Source organism: Colletotrichum scovillei (genome assembly GCF_011075155.1).
Source record: "Colletotrichum scovillei strain TJNH1 chromosome Unknown Contig00009, whole genome shotgun sequence".
Classification (NCBI taxonomy): domain Eukaryota; kingdom Fungi; phylum Ascomycota; class Sordariomycetes; order Glomerellales; family Glomerellaceae; genus Colletotrichum; species Colletotrichum scovillei.
The window spans coordinates 41,508-55,408 of record NW_023336267.1 but is presented as its reverse complement, the minus strand read 5'-3'; the positions used below and the strand labels follow the sequence as shown (position 1 = coordinate 55,408).

The window sequence follows — 13,901 nt, the reverse complement described above, 5'->3', positions numbered from 1 at the left end:
CATTCAACATCAGCGTTTGAGACAAGGCATACCGAATCAGTTTGCGATGTATTTGGCCCCTGGGCAGACGGTACCCACGACCTTGGCTCCAGCGTCATTTGGAGAGACGTGGGCATCTTTCGGGCCAACAGGGCCGCCCCTCGGGCACATTATAGAGGTACACGCAATCCCGGCGCCAGGAAATCTTGGGAAGCCTCTGAAGATTATGTTCTATGATCCGACAAGGGCTTTTACCGTAGGATACTCCAGAAGGCGGCAGTACGGGGTATAGTTGGTCCAGAAATTTGAGAATCACGAGACAAAGGTCTGCTCTGCGAAACATAAACAAATTGATCAGGGGTGTCTGAAAGTTCCCCAGTCTTGCACCATATCTAACTCTTTCCAAAATAGTTCAACAAGGTATTCGCCTGCCCTGGCTTCTGCCCCTTTTTGGGGGATTCTCGTTCAACTTTCTTGCCAATCTCCAAGACAGACATCAACTCCTCGAACTCGGCTTTTGGAACAATGCCGCCGCTGGCTTCCTTATGGCCCCTCGCAAATGAGTCGCCTAGCCGCTCCCTCAATGTTGTGTCCTCGGCACGAGCAGCGACATCCTGCAAAACCTCAATGATGTTGACTGGCGGCTCCTTGGCTCGGGCACAGCGCGGAACACGACAGGAAAAGTTGACCATATCGGGCAGATATCCTTCGTTGGCGACCAACACAACCTCGAGCTTGGATGAGGATAGATGGCCCGCCCAGCGTGTGGCGATGACGGGGTGGACTTGGGCCTCTGAGCTGATGCGGAAGACGGCGATACGGCCGTCGGCGGAAAATTTGGGGGGCGTGTGAGTGCAGCGCTCGACTTCGGCGTTAACCTCTGCTCTAGCGGCCAGCAGGGACTTGTTGCTCAGCAGCTCTTTTGGAGAATTTGAGGCACGGAGGGCTTTCCAAGCCGAAGGAACGTCATATGAGGCTGTTCGTCTCGGTGCATTGATGAGTGATACGGCGTCGTTGAGAGCCTTTTTGGTGTATGTTTTGAACGTGGACTTCATGTCGGGAAACGGAGGCTCCCACTTCAAGGTATTTCCCAAGTCTCCATGGGTACCCATGACGCAAAGCCAGTCGCAAGCTTCTCGCACGCTCTCGTGGAGACTTCGACAGATGAGGTACGTGAGCAGAGAACTTGTCGCCACCGGAGGGGAGTCGCAGGCCGTGACATGCAACGCATCTTTTGGGTGGTCGTTTGTCAGTGCGTGGTGATGATCAATGACTATACCGCGATGGAAGCCGTCGATGAGAGGTGGCGAAGAACGAGAGCCTTGGTCCAGGACGAAGATGTAGGTGGGCTTGAGAGAAGTCATCTCTGCCCGGCACGCTTCGTCGTGGATGTTATGGCCCTTTGGGGGCAAGTACGCAGTGATGAGAGATGGATCTAGGCCAAGAAGAACTAGGGTACGGTCCAAGATGACCCCAGATGTGAGGCCGTCGGCATCCTTGTCCGGGACAATCAATGTGGGCTTTCCGGCAGAAACACTAGTAGAGTATCAGTATGAGACTGAGAGAAAATCACCACGCGACACATTTTCGAGTCCAGCAGTTGAGCTCGCGGATTTCTCAACCATACCATTCGCGAATGAAGGATCTCGCCGCTTCCATCTTTTTCTCTGGCGCGGGCCACACAATTTCGCCGTGATCATCCCTTACCGAGGGTGTCAAATGATATTCGGGTACTGCCGGCCGTGATTTCTTGACATTTTGACTTCCACTGGAAAGGTTTGCAGCTATCGCAGTGCGTTTCATACTGAAGAGATTGCTGGGCACAAAGTGGTTGCTGACTGGACTCATGCGACTATCATAGGCATAAAATAGGGCTCTTGATCGTAGTCTACATTTACTTAAGTGCATGGCTAAGTATGATAAGGTAGTGGTGGCGAGGAAGGGACCTGTTGTCAGAAGGAAGCTGTTGTCACTAGTCGCACTTCAATCTGTGGTCACAGTGCAAGCTCGAGCATGTCGTCATAGAACAACCGCGGTTCCTGGATCGACGCTTCTCACCACAGTGTATGTCTTTTGCTAGTGGGCACACCTCACACCGTCCTGCAATGGCCAGAGTCGCACGTTATTGCGGCAACGGTGCGTACATGTAAAGTCACAAGCGATGATGCGTGGACCGTGCAGATTTTTGTCGTATTCATTTATGAGCTTTCTTTTTTCTTTTCAACTTGGCATGTGTTCACTTGGATACTGGCTTATCTAAGCCCTTGAATTTGTCGTTTTCCTTATATGATCGCGTCAGCAGGATGTACGGAGGGCTAGGATGACATTCTTTTCCACGAAGAGGAGCCTGCGCAAGCTGTGCCTCCTGTCGGAATACGCCGGCTGCAAGACCACCATAACTGGTCATAATAAATGGACTAAAATGGATGAAGTTACCATGTCGTAGATCGATTTTGTGATTGAAGACAGAACTCCGTATTCGATTGGCGAAGCAGGTTGCCCCGTAAGTGCTCATTCGCTGAAGGGACAGTCATTAACTGTGAATTCATGTCGGGGCCGAGGGAAGAGCTCGAGAAGGACAAAAGTATAACCTGGCAATGATAACATAAAACGCTAGAATGATATCTCTTGTGGTATCCTGATTTCTCAAGTAAAACAAAACCAACATAAGTGCAGAATCCGGGAGGAAATCGTAGAGTAGTCTAGGCTTCAACAATAATCAAGTGTGATAAACAGCAACATATTCAACTTCGTACGTTCCGCCAGACAAAGTGGTACTGATAGGTGTCTTCTTCCCGTAAATGGCGTCGGGGAAAGATCCGCCAATAGCCATGTTCAGTAAAATGAAGTGCGGCTTCTGTACAGTCCCCTTCCAGGTGGCTGCTGGCATTTGTGACTGAAGAACCTGGTGGAACTGAACGCCGTCCACATACCAGCGAAGCGCTTCAACAGACTTTGATCTGTCGACCTCTACGGTAAAGGTATGAAAGTTACCAGCACAGGAACTAACAGGGCAAGAACGAAACCCACTGAGGCCAGATGGCTCATTGCAAGCGCCACCAGGCTGGGTGCCGCAGTGCAAGACGGCATAAGCGCGGTCAAGATTGTTGATGTTTTCCATGATATCGATCTCACCAACTGCCGGCCAGTTCCTAAACAAGATGGGTTAGACTAAAGGTCTAGGGTAGGCCGGGGTTGAAAAGCTTACCAGTAGTTGCCACGATATTCAGCGCCCAGGGTCCAGAACGCGGGCCAGTAGCCAATACCAGCGTTGGTTCCTAGATTAGGGATTTTCAGACTAGCCTGGATCCGCATGGTTTTCCCTGGCTGCGCCATGAAATTGGCTCTGCGAGTCTCAATGCGCCCGGAAGTCCATGCTCCCGTGGAAGGGTTCTTGATGGCGGTGATCTGAAGATTCCCAGCGCCATTGACTCGGATATTGTTGGGGCTGTTGGTGTATGACTGGATTTCCGATGTGCCCCAATTCGCTGGGCCGCCGGGATAACTGGTCCCAGTGTCGATAATCCAGTTGTTCTGGTCTGGAACTGTGTTGGCCTTGCCGCTGAAATCGTCATACCACACCAAGGTGAAACCATTGACTTTGGGTATTTGGGCTTGAGATGTTGACAGCAGAGCCAGCAAAGTTGCGGCGGTGCTAATGGATCTCAACATGATTGAGGAAGTGGCCGGGTCTTGGATGGAATGTCGATCAATTTAACCGGTTCGAAGTTACTCCTGCGAGTGTGGGGATAAGCAAAAGGTGCCACTGCGGAAAACAAAAAACGCGAATGCGACGATTTCAAATTGAAGGAGTGTCGTGGACAGGATTCCGGTAAGTGTTACACGATGCTTCGAAGAGGTGACCAACGTGAGTGTATTATACTCAATGGCGGTGGGGTCAAGGCCAACCCACGAGATGGTCTAGATGTAGCTTCATCAGCTCTTTTCGGGATGCAGCACCGGCTCGCTGCGTTCCTATGGGAGATTTGTTGACGGGAGGGTCCAGAAGCGAAGCCAGACAAGTCCAGCCTCCGATCCCAAGCCCATGGTCCCGAGCTAGGCACACTTCTCGGCCACCCCACGGAGAATACTGGTGTGGGCTCGCATGGTATGTGAAAGAAATGAGACTAGATCAGCTAGACGCAAAGCGGTAGCACTGAGACATATGGTCGAGATCAGATAAGACGCTGATACCAATGCGGCTGTCAGCTGCGGAAAGACTGGCTTGGCTGGCCAATAACTCTGCGCATCCTAGCAGCCTAGCACTCGGGCTATGCAAGACGAAAGAATCTCATGCTCAGCCGCGCTTGCTCCATGTCGAGTTTGGAAATAATCATTGCATTGCGGTGGCAATTCCCTCCCCAAGGCTGGATGTGGTTCGCCATCAACCATTGGGACACCAATCAGTGCCCTTCATCACTTAACTCTTTCACCAAGATGGGATTCTGGGAAAGTTTTCTCGAATCGGCAGGATTCTCAAACACACTAGATTATGGGAGCAGTTAACGTGGCTGAGGATAATAACGTCGCAAGATAGATGCAGTGTCCGAGTACATCGATTAGATCGCGGACGTGTGCCAATGCAGTCGGCCTATAAAGTCGCTTTGCGTATGTCAAGAAGGCAATAACCATTGTATGGAATTACTCTTTCAAACAAAGTCTACAGGACCACGTTACAAATTCGCTAGAGTCTGTCAAACCTACCAAAGCCTCGAAATTGGAGTGTTGATGGCTTGAAACAGCGAAGTGCTTGTTCGTCCAGTCTGAGATCACAGAGCCGAGTCTTTGGTAAAACTCCAGCCGCGGTCCCATCCTCAGCCAATCTGACAGCAAAAGTGCGTTTCCAAAGCTGAGCTTGTTTTCCTCCTTTCTTTTCGGATGAAATTCTCCGACGACATCCTGATCCTTGCTGGCATATTGAGGTACACGTATTGCTTCCACGTGGGCATCGGAGCCTGGCACGAAGATGGGGAAAACCAATCAAAACACCCACGACCATAGCGGCGAGACCCCACACAAAAGAACACTCTCATTGGTCTTGAACATCTCGGGCTGATTGGGAGGTTCGTCCGGAAGAGGGAAAGCCTTGTAAGCCCATTGCAGGAGCTCCACTTCCAGAGGATGAAGGAGTTGGACAATCCCTTGACATACCCTTGGCAGTCAGCAGGATCTAGCAACAACTTCGTCTGAGATTCCATCAACGTCCTTCACTGAAACTCATCTTCTATCTATACGGATTATTTCGACCGAGAGTTGTACCTTCCATCTGGAGGTAATACGTCGACTAAAGAACTTGACGCGTCAGCCGCGCCATACTTCTCACGTTCCGCAATGCATGCTTTGGAAAAGGACCCACAAATGATTGTCTCGGCACCCATGCTTCATTCCTCGGAAGCACATTGCCGGGATGATGACTGGACTGGTCTTCGTGATCGAGTGGAAAGACGCAAGAGACAAAATCGCCTCAATGTCAGAGCCTACAGTATGAGGCGCTCCAACTAGGCTCAGCACTACGGAGACATCGCTGACGCGGCTCACAGGAAAGCGAAAGGCTCTCGAATTGCATCAAATTGGGCAGACAGAGATATCAACGGCTGATATGTCATATGAGTCTTCTCATCAAGAATCACGTCCTAATTTGAGCTCGGGAACAAGTCTAGATTTCATACAGTGGGCTCCACCAGGACAGCCTGCAGCTGAAGCACACCGCTGTTCAAAGCCTCGTTCTGAAAGAGATGGGAGCCAAACTCGCCTACGTGTTGCTGCGAAGGGGCTTGTGATATTTGCACAGATACAGCGACCTGCACGCAACCACAATAATGGCATATCGCGTTCAGGAAAGCGTGTGCCGCCTTACTTCCAGAATCCCACCACATGGTTCCCTCTGTATAAGGATCACCTCATCCCGCTGGTATTTTACAATGTCTTCAGGGCAACCATTACCAACATTCACATCCTATCTCTCACGTCTCTGCTCACCAGCCCATGCACACCGGACCTTCACACAACACCACTATTTCCAACACCTTGTCAAGTGCCAGAGACTTTGATGCCTACTCCCACGCAAAGCTCGACACCCCACGAATGTTGGATCGACATTTTCCCATCGGGTGGCATGCGCGATAACGCTATCAAGTTCCGTGATCAGTACAGTCAGCATGATCTTTGTGCTGACTTAGTGGGCTGTCAAGAAGGCGATGCCTGTCTTAATCAACCGGGAATCATTGCTTGGTCAGACCCTTGGCATCCTGATGGTTGGGAGGTCACAGAAAGGTTTGTCGAGAAATGGAGCTTTTTACTCAAGGGCTGTGAGGATGTCATGAGAGCGACCAACAAATGGCGCGCAATGAGGGACGAGGAACCGCTTGTATGGGAGCTGGAGTAATTTGTCTTGTCGGTGGACTCTTCATGGCCGCAGGTATTGCGCAAGGTCTGCACATGATGCTTTATTCTATGAACTCGTTGATCATGAATTGATATTAATAATCGGACAAAGATTGGCGAAACTACCAGCAGTGTCTATATCACACCTACCCCTGGACCTATGGCGCATGGTTAGTAGACATATCTAAACTGGGGAATTTCCTTGTCCGTTTTATCAAGCAGATTCAGAGACACATCATTTTCAACGCCCGTTTCAAGCTCCCCTCCAATGCTGTCGCGTCGCTTATTTTCCCACACTAGATAGTAACGAAGGACGAAGCACATCAGGACTCCAAGACTATAACATATCAACATGGCCAAGAAACCAGAGCTGTAAGACGGTGCTTCCCACTCGAAGAATAGTTGCGGCCCGATGATGTTACCAGCACAGTAGGCGATGAAAATCTGTTGGACTCAAGTCAGTCTCAGACCCACTGACAATGGGAATGTCATACGTACCATAGCATTTACTGTAGTCTTTTTGGTGAAACCGCCAAAGTTTCCAGAAGACATGGACAGGATCATGGGAAAATTGGCACTGTACGCGACCGTCAGGCAGTACCCCATAAACCGTGCCCACTTGAGTTCTGATTGTATCTGGCGAACCATGGCAGCACCGGCGATAGAGATGGCAAGGTTCAGTGCCATCCAATAGGTGCGACTATTGCGGATGTAGGTGCTTCCTCCAGTGGCCATCAAGACAAATATGAGCTGAAAGACCGACCCCAGCATCTGCACAAGGAGGGTGTTGAGAGTGCTGAAGCCCATTCCTTTAATAACGATGGACCCGAATCCATGGACGCCACCATTGGCAATCTGGGCGCTGATCTGGATGCCGAAGAGTAGCCAAGCCTTGATGTCAGTCAAGGCCTCCACGCACTGACACAACTTGAATGTGTCACTTTTGATCCCCGTCAGGTTTTCCTCGACACGCTCAATAGCCTTGATACGATCGGCTTCGCTGAGAAATCGTGCCTTCATTGGCGTGTCAGGTAAGAGGAAAAAGATTGCAAATGACCAGGCTGTAGTGATTCCGCCAAAGATAAGAAAGACGGCCTGTACTCGCATAAATCAACAACGTATTCACTGGCGGATTGTAAATGAAGTAAATACCTTCCATGGAGCTATACTATCAACGTGACCGATAGCATAGGCAACAACTCCCCCGAAGATGCCGGCAACAGTGTTGCCAAGGAACCAGGCGCCATGTCGTAAAGGCTGCTCTGAGCGTTTGTACCACATGGAGATAACGATACTGAGGCCTGGCGCGATGGCGGCCTCGGAAACACCCAGCATGATTCGGTTTGCTAGTAAACCACTAGCATTGGAGCAAAGCGCAGTGAACATGAGAACAATTCCCCAAACAAGACTTTGCAGGTCAGTCGTGCATCTTAGCTTCGTTGACTAGGGAAAAGTGCTCACACCGAGACCGCAATCATCTTACCGACAGGAAGCCTGACCATCATGACTCCTGCAGGGTACGAGGCAACTAGGTAACCAAAGTAGTAGATACTACTTGCCCAAGAGTACTCGGAACCATTTAGATGCAAGTCGTCCCGCAACCCCATGATAGCCGTGTAGCTAAGAGCAGATTTGTCAAGAAATTGGAAAAGGTATGACATGGCCATTACTGGTAGAAGACTGTGGCTTGAAATTAGGATATGTCTCGTCATGGGAGTGGTTGATTCAGGACTTCGTAATTACCATAAATCGATCCTTCGGAGAATCCTCTTGTCTTCACTGTAAGCCAGACCTCGGATCGAGGTGGTGCCTTCGCCAATATCTTTCAATGTCTCATCGGCTGGGCCTAGGCCTAGATGAGGCTTGCCACCTTTCTCTGACATATTGAAGGTAAGGACGAATGAATTGCGGGCGGTAAAGAAGAATAAGCAATTCTGCAGGAGATTTCCGATGAGAGCCTCCGTGAAATTAGTGAGAAAGCAAGTTCGATAAGCGGACAAGGTTATGCTATTTATGTGCCGTCTTCTGGAAGCTCGTCGTTTCAACCAGTTCAAGCTTAAACGCAATTGGCGAGCCCTGTTCACTTGTGTGGGAGTCCGGCCTCGGCCAAAATCTCATGAAAGTGTCGAAATTGGCCACTTGTGATGATATTGTGGGGTTGATAGTAAAGTCATCGCGGAACTAACAGCTCTCTGGCCGGAAGTCGTGTTCCAATACGATGCCTCTGACTAGTGGCTGATCAACTTGTCACTGATAGCCGACGCAGCTCTGGGGGCATAGACATTAGCCGATCCACATGGCCGCCGTGCCGGCCCATGTCATGTTCCAACAATGCGGGGAAACACGCCGGACTCTAGTTCTGAAGGATCATGGCTATCGCGGCCGGGGACGCTACTCAAGCCTGCTTGGGGGAACCGGGACAAACACCGAACTCATACCGGTGGCTCAGATAACGAAGAGGCCCACTTCGCCGGATTGGAAACGCTCACGAACGTCTACCCGTCTCGCAAGATTGTTCTGCATCTCTATGATGTCCTTGAGAAAGACATGGGCCCTGTCGAGGTTCTTACTGAACCGACTCATAGCCTGAAAGCGGCTGATAACCCATTCGCGGTGCAGCAAGTCGTCTGTCTCCAGAGCAACCATGAAGAGTGGCCACGCGATGCGTGTCATGGCCTCATCGCCTTCATGCTTGAAGGCCTGGAAAGCCAGATTCATGATTTCTCGCAAAGCGTTTCGTTGACGAGCTGAGAGCATTGGCGTGGCATCAAATCGCGTCAAACGAAGAAATTCGAGAACGACGGCATGATAGTGAGGTACAATGCCGCGAATGTTGGCTACTAGCCGATGCGAGTTATTCGTGTTGATGGAAAGCTCTGCTGCGACCTCTAGTAGTTCGGTGAATTTCCAACCCACTTGCTGAATGGTCATATCGACAGCCATGACGCGCTGTTGCTGCGAGGCATCATCTTCATGTATGAGATTAGCGAGCTGGGCAATCATAAAGCGTAATTGGCCGCATGCTCCCAAAAGAGCATAAACATTCCTATTCTCCACGTCGTCGAGAAGCTCCGCTTGGGGGTATGAATCAGCCCACATACTCCGGTAAAGTGGATTAGAGAAACGGTGTAATCTCTCGAAGGCGTCGAGCGGTTGAAATGGACTGGATATTCCACTGCTAACTTGGCCATCGAGGGCACCCATGATTTTGTGGAGGGCGCAGTTGAGTTGTCCGCCAAGGCCGTATGAGGCGGCAGCGGCATCATGCAGCGCGATCCAAACAAGCATTCTTGCCGAGTACAGAGATAGGCGGGAACCACTCGCATCTTGTCCTCGCCTCGTGAGGGCTAAGCTTTTCCGATTCGCCTCCGGTGAGGGCGCCGGTAATTGAAGCAGTAAATTCTTGAAGCGGTGTTGTAATATCAAACTCGCGCCGACGAGATGATTGGACAAGCCCTGGCACTTTCCATCTCCATACTTTTGTTCATAGAGAAGCATGAGATACAATCCTGTACAGACTGCATCAAGATCCAGCTGACCATTGTCCTCACCTCCGATGGTGTCGGCCATCATTCGGAGAGCGGAAGAATAATGCTGAATGGGCGTTTTTGGGCCACGCGCCTCTTCCGCATTTTTGTTGCGCCGAAATTCCAGCTCCCGGCCCCCAAGGGCAAGTACCACGTGCATGACCATAGGATCGGTCTGGGCAATGTCGAACATGATGGAGTAAAGAGAGTAGTCCGGATTCTTGGTGTGGTTCTGTTTAGCGAATGATGTGCGAAAGTACCGGATTGCCTCGTGATCAGCCGAAGAAAGATCAAGTGAGCAAGCCCCCATTCCCGGAGCCGACGGATTAAACAGAGATAGAGCCTTGGATTGATCGAGCTGAGACATTGTCTGCACCCATGTCGGCAAGCTGAGTGACGTGCCAACTCCTCCAGCCGACGAGGAAGACGACGACGAGTCGGGGTGGGACGGAAAGAGCCGATCTTTGCGTGTCTTGCCCCTCTTCGTAAGCTTGACGCGAGGTGCATAGTCGCAAAGGAGCCGCAGACGTGTGCAACGATGACAATTTGGCCGCTGCTCATCACATTTGACCTTCTTTGTGCGGCAAGTCCAACACCCATTTCTCGAACGTGGTCCACTCCGACCCTCGCCCGTGCGCGCCGCCGTCGCCGCCGTCGCCGCTGCTGCGGACGCGGTGGTACCGACAAATCCAGCGGCGTCTAGGGGGGGCCGTTCATCGGCAATAATGGGGAGATTGTCGGCTGAAACTGAGCTTGTGCTGCCGGGTGAGCTCCCGTCGGCTTCGGAGGGAGAAGCGCTCATTGGTAGTCGTCTAACCAGCTGATTCGAGGTCGGATGTATCGGCGAGTAGAGACTTCCAACTGAAGCACTTGAGTGGAGGTCGAGGGCTAGGGTGTTCACCGAACTCCCAACTGAACAACTTTACTGCGTCGGCGCGTCTGGGGAAAAGAGGACAATTCGAGTGGAAATTGTGGATGATATGACTGAGGTGCCTCCGGCGCGCCGCCGCTGAAACTCATGAATGATCGAATTAGCCGACGAGGGAACACGGAAGTGGAACGTGAATTTCATAATATCAGCAGCAGAACGGGATGATAAGGAAAGCTGACAGACAGATTGAAAGCAAGGTAATGAGCTTAGCCATTAGCAATACCGTGTGGTGAGTAGCGGCTAAGTCTCATCGAATGGAAACAAACCAAAATTGCCGACCATCGGCTATCTTCCGTGCCTATCTGGAAACTGTCGCGACTGGAGGGTCTCCTGGTCGGCTGGCTAGAAGCACCGATTGCCGATGGATGGCACCCCCGTCTCAGCTGCGGAGCGCAAGCTCTCCACACCAGTGCGTAGGAGATGTCTTGACGGGAACAAATGAATTTGTTGGAGTTGGACCTTTAAAACATGTTGGTGAGCAGTCAATGATTTTGAAGATCAGTATATCTTACATTCATCGAGGAGGCTCCTCCATCTCGAATTACATTTCGCCAATCTTTGGCATTTCTTGAAATCGTTTCGCTGCGAGTAAGGGATTCACGCTCCGAATCCTATCACCATGTCTATTATTCAAATCCCGGTCGCCGCTAATGCTGCTGGGGAGCAACAGAGCGCCAACCCGGGTCCCAAACCAGTGCAGGGGGCTTTTGATTTCGAACAGGCCCGCAAGATCATCAACGCACACCTCGATGACCTAGACTCTTCTCTTCACAACGACATCAACAAACAGCTGCACGCAAATCCGGAAACTGCATACAAGGAATTCTTTGCCCACGACACCCTCACAGCTTACTTAGAAAAGCAAGGGTTCTCTGTCAAAAAGCATACCTATGGCCTCGAAACGAGCTTCGAGGCCGAAATAGGTAGTGGCGGCCGTCAAGTCGTTATTTGCGCTGAATACGATGCTCTACCAGACATCGGCCATGCCTGCGGACACAACCTGATTGCAACGTCCTCAATTGCTGCATTCTTGGGGGCTGCTCGCGCACTCGTCGACTTGAGGATCCCTGGGCGTCTACGCATTCTAGGAACCCCAGCCGAAGAAGGGGGAGGCGGTAAAGCGAAACTCATTGATGCCGGTGCCTTCAACCCCGCCGAGGATATCGCAGCGGCCATTATGGCGCATCCAACTGCAGCTCACCAGGGCGGTAGTGGAGATGGTTCCTCAGGACTGGCAGGCTTTAAGCTCATTGCAAGCCATAAGTTTCGCGTTGAATTCCGTGGGAAGCCCGCTCATGCAGCAGGTGAGCCATGGAAAGGGTTGAACGCGTTGGATGCGGCTGTAGCAGCCTACAGCAATGTGGCTCTCCTCAGGCAGCAAATTCAGTCAGACGAAAGAGTCCATGGTGTAATCGAAGTCGGCGGCACCGTTCCCAACGTCATCACGGATTATACCCGCATGAACTGGAATGTCCGCAGCCCAACAATTGAGCGCGCCGATGCACTGTTGAACAGGGTCAAGGCATGCCTGGAAGCAGGCGCAGCCGCGACGGGCTGCGAGATCAACTACATTGTGTAAATGTTATGAGCGCTGCAATTCTTATGACTTTGCTGATGCGGTGTTTACAGGGCGCCGACGTACATGAATCTACGAGCTAATAACACCCTGTGCAAGACATATGTGGAAGATATGGCCGCGATCGGTCAGACAATACAGCTTCATCAGGCAAAACCATTTAACGCCTCGACGGATATGGGAAACGTGTCTTATCACGTGCCTAGCTTCCACGGCGCCTTCGTCATCCCGACCTCGCCAGATGTGGCAGGCCACAATCCCAAATTCGCGGCCGCTGCTGCAACTGACGAAGCTCACAAAGCGGCTCTCACGTGCGCTAAGGGTATGGCAATGCTTGCCGTAAGAGTGCTTGTTGACGATGACATTGCATCACGAGCAAGGGCGGACTTTGGAAGCCCGGATGAGGAGTGCAAAAAGGCTTAGGAGGTACTCGAGGAAGTCATGTTGAACATTTGGAACGAGGGATGCCATTGATTTAAGGTATCCTGGGAAGAAGCTTTCCATACAGAACAATAATAATAAAAAATGGTTTACAAGATTCTATCCACAAATTAGGCCATTAATCAGGGTAAATGCCCATCATAGCCAGCGTTAATGAGCCTTTGGTTTGCCTCCCAAACCTCGGAAGGAATCCTTTGCTCAACTTGAAAGCCCTTTGCTGGGTACTCCCGGATTCTCACCAAGTCCCCGACCATGATTTCAATAACCAAGTCACGAGGGTTTTCCTCATTCGGATATTGGGTGAATCCTAGTTCAGGGCTTGTCACAGTGAACACTGTTTTGGGGTCCGGCCATTGTTTGCTGAAGGTTGCGTATGTTCTCCTTTCCATGTATGGCTTCTGAACCAGCACGAAGCTCGTGGCCTCTAGCTCTAGTTCTTTTAGAAGGGCATGGGTGAACCGAACATTTTCGCCAGTGTTGCTCGAGTTTGGCTCCACGATAATTTTGTCGGCCGGAACCCCTAGCTCCCTGGCAATAGATGCAAATATCTCGGCTTCTGGTTTCGTAAAACGATTTGCCGTAAGTTTCCCTGATCCGCCGGAGTAGATGAGATATTCTCCATAACCAGCGAGGAAAAGCTGTGCTGCGCGTGTAGCTACTCGTGTGTCGAGACTACAAAGGCAGAAGATGGCCTTAGCAGGACTGACGGCCATATGCATTCGATGATATTCATAGACGATCTCCGCATCTACATTGATCTGAGATGATTTCGAAGGCATGTCGAGGTAGGAGGTCTTTATGGTGGCGCCGGAGGGCACTTGCAGAAGCTTGTCGTGATGAAAAGAAGAGAATGAGGAATGGGAGGCAGAAGAGTAAAGAGATGAGTTGGCCTTAGTCAGCACATGATGTAACCTACCTCAGTACTTTAGGCTGGACGTGGCTGAGGGGGGTCGTATCTGCAATAAACTATGTGGCGTCGCATTGATGGCATGCAGGAGATGAGGCATTCATGTGGCTTGCTGATCATGTCAATACGTGTAATTGTATCGTACCGTCTCTGTCA

At 50.9% G+C, this 13,901-nt stretch overlaps 7 protein-coding genes across 7 annotated transcripts; 2 read left to right on the top strand and 5 right to left on the bottom strand.

Moving 5' to 3' along the window:
* Positions 1-371: 371 nt before the first annotated feature.
* On the bottom strand, positions 372-1,782 carry HER10_EVM0009055 (DHH family protein; the record flags this gene model as incomplete). The annotated part of the gene is made up of 2 exons (XM_035478556.1): positions 372-1,515; positions 1,607-1,782. The coding sequence occupies 2 exons, from the start codon at positions 1,780-1,782 to the stop codon at positions 372-374; spliced, it is 1,320 nt and encodes a 439-aa protein (XP_035329801.1).
* A 916-nt stretch (positions 1,783-2,698) lies between these two features.
* On the bottom strand, positions 2,699-3,651 carry HER10_EVM0007965 (DHH family protein; the record flags this gene model as incomplete). Its single annotated transcript, XM_035477503.1, has 2 exons — positions 2,699-3,131; positions 3,188-3,651. The coding sequence occupies 2 exons, from the start codon at positions 3,649-3,651 to the stop codon at positions 2,699-2,701; spliced, it is 897 nt and encodes a 298-aa protein (XP_035329675.1).
* Positions 3,652-5,322: 1,671 nt separating this feature from the next.
* On the top strand, positions 5,323-6,364 carry HER10_EVM0001314 (uncharacterized protein; the record flags this gene model as incomplete). The annotated part of the gene is made up of 2 exons (XM_035471069.1): positions 5,323-5,461; positions 5,520-6,364. Exons 1-2 carry the CDS (start codon positions 5,338-5,340, stop codon positions 6,362-6,364), a joined length of 969 nt encoding a protein of 322 aa, XP_035328858.1. The 5' UTR covers positions 5,323-5,337.
* Positions 6,365-6,534: 170 nt separating this feature from the next.
* HER10_EVM0012960 (uncharacterized protein) lies at positions 6,535-8,246 on the bottom strand (the record flags this gene model as incomplete). The annotated part of the gene is made up of 5 exons (XM_035482334.1): positions 6,535-6,807; positions 6,862-7,458; positions 7,516-7,771; positions 7,825-8,043; positions 8,107-8,246. The coding sequence occupies 5 exons, from the start codon at positions 8,244-8,246 to the stop codon at positions 6,535-6,537; spliced, it is 1,485 nt and encodes a 494-aa protein (XP_035330264.1).
* A 562-nt stretch (positions 8,247-8,808) lies between these two features.
* HER10_EVM0011695 (uncharacterized protein) lies at positions 8,809-10,692 on the bottom strand (the record flags this gene model as incomplete). Its single annotated transcript, XM_035481119.1, has 1 exon — positions 8,809-10,692. One exon carries the CDS (start codon positions 10,690-10,692, stop codon positions 8,809-8,811), a length of 1,884 nt encoding a protein of 627 aa, XP_035330124.1.
* A 630-nt stretch (positions 10,693-11,322) lies between these two features.
* On the top strand, positions 11,323-12,824 carry HER10_EVM0005266 (metal-dependent amidase/aminoacylase/carboxypeptidase). The gene is made up of 2 exons (XM_035474888.1): positions 11,323-12,396; positions 12,451-12,824. Exons 1-2 carry the CDS (start codon positions 11,441-11,443, stop codon positions 12,818-12,820), a joined length of 1,326 nt encoding a protein of 441 aa, XP_035329318.1. The 5' UTR covers positions 11,323-11,440; the 3' UTR covers positions 12,821-12,824.
* Positions 12,825-12,960: 136 nt separating this feature from the next.
* HER10_EVM0010196 (DUF218 domain-containing protein) lies at positions 12,961-13,658 on the bottom strand (the record flags this gene model as incomplete). Its single annotated transcript, XM_035479664.1, has 1 exon — positions 12,961-13,658. Exon 1 carries the CDS (start codon positions 13,615-13,617, stop codon positions 12,961-12,963), a length of 657 nt encoding a protein of 218 aa, XP_035329951.1. The 5' UTR covers positions 13,618-13,658.
* Between the last annotated feature and the right edge of the window lie 243 nt (positions 13,659-13,901).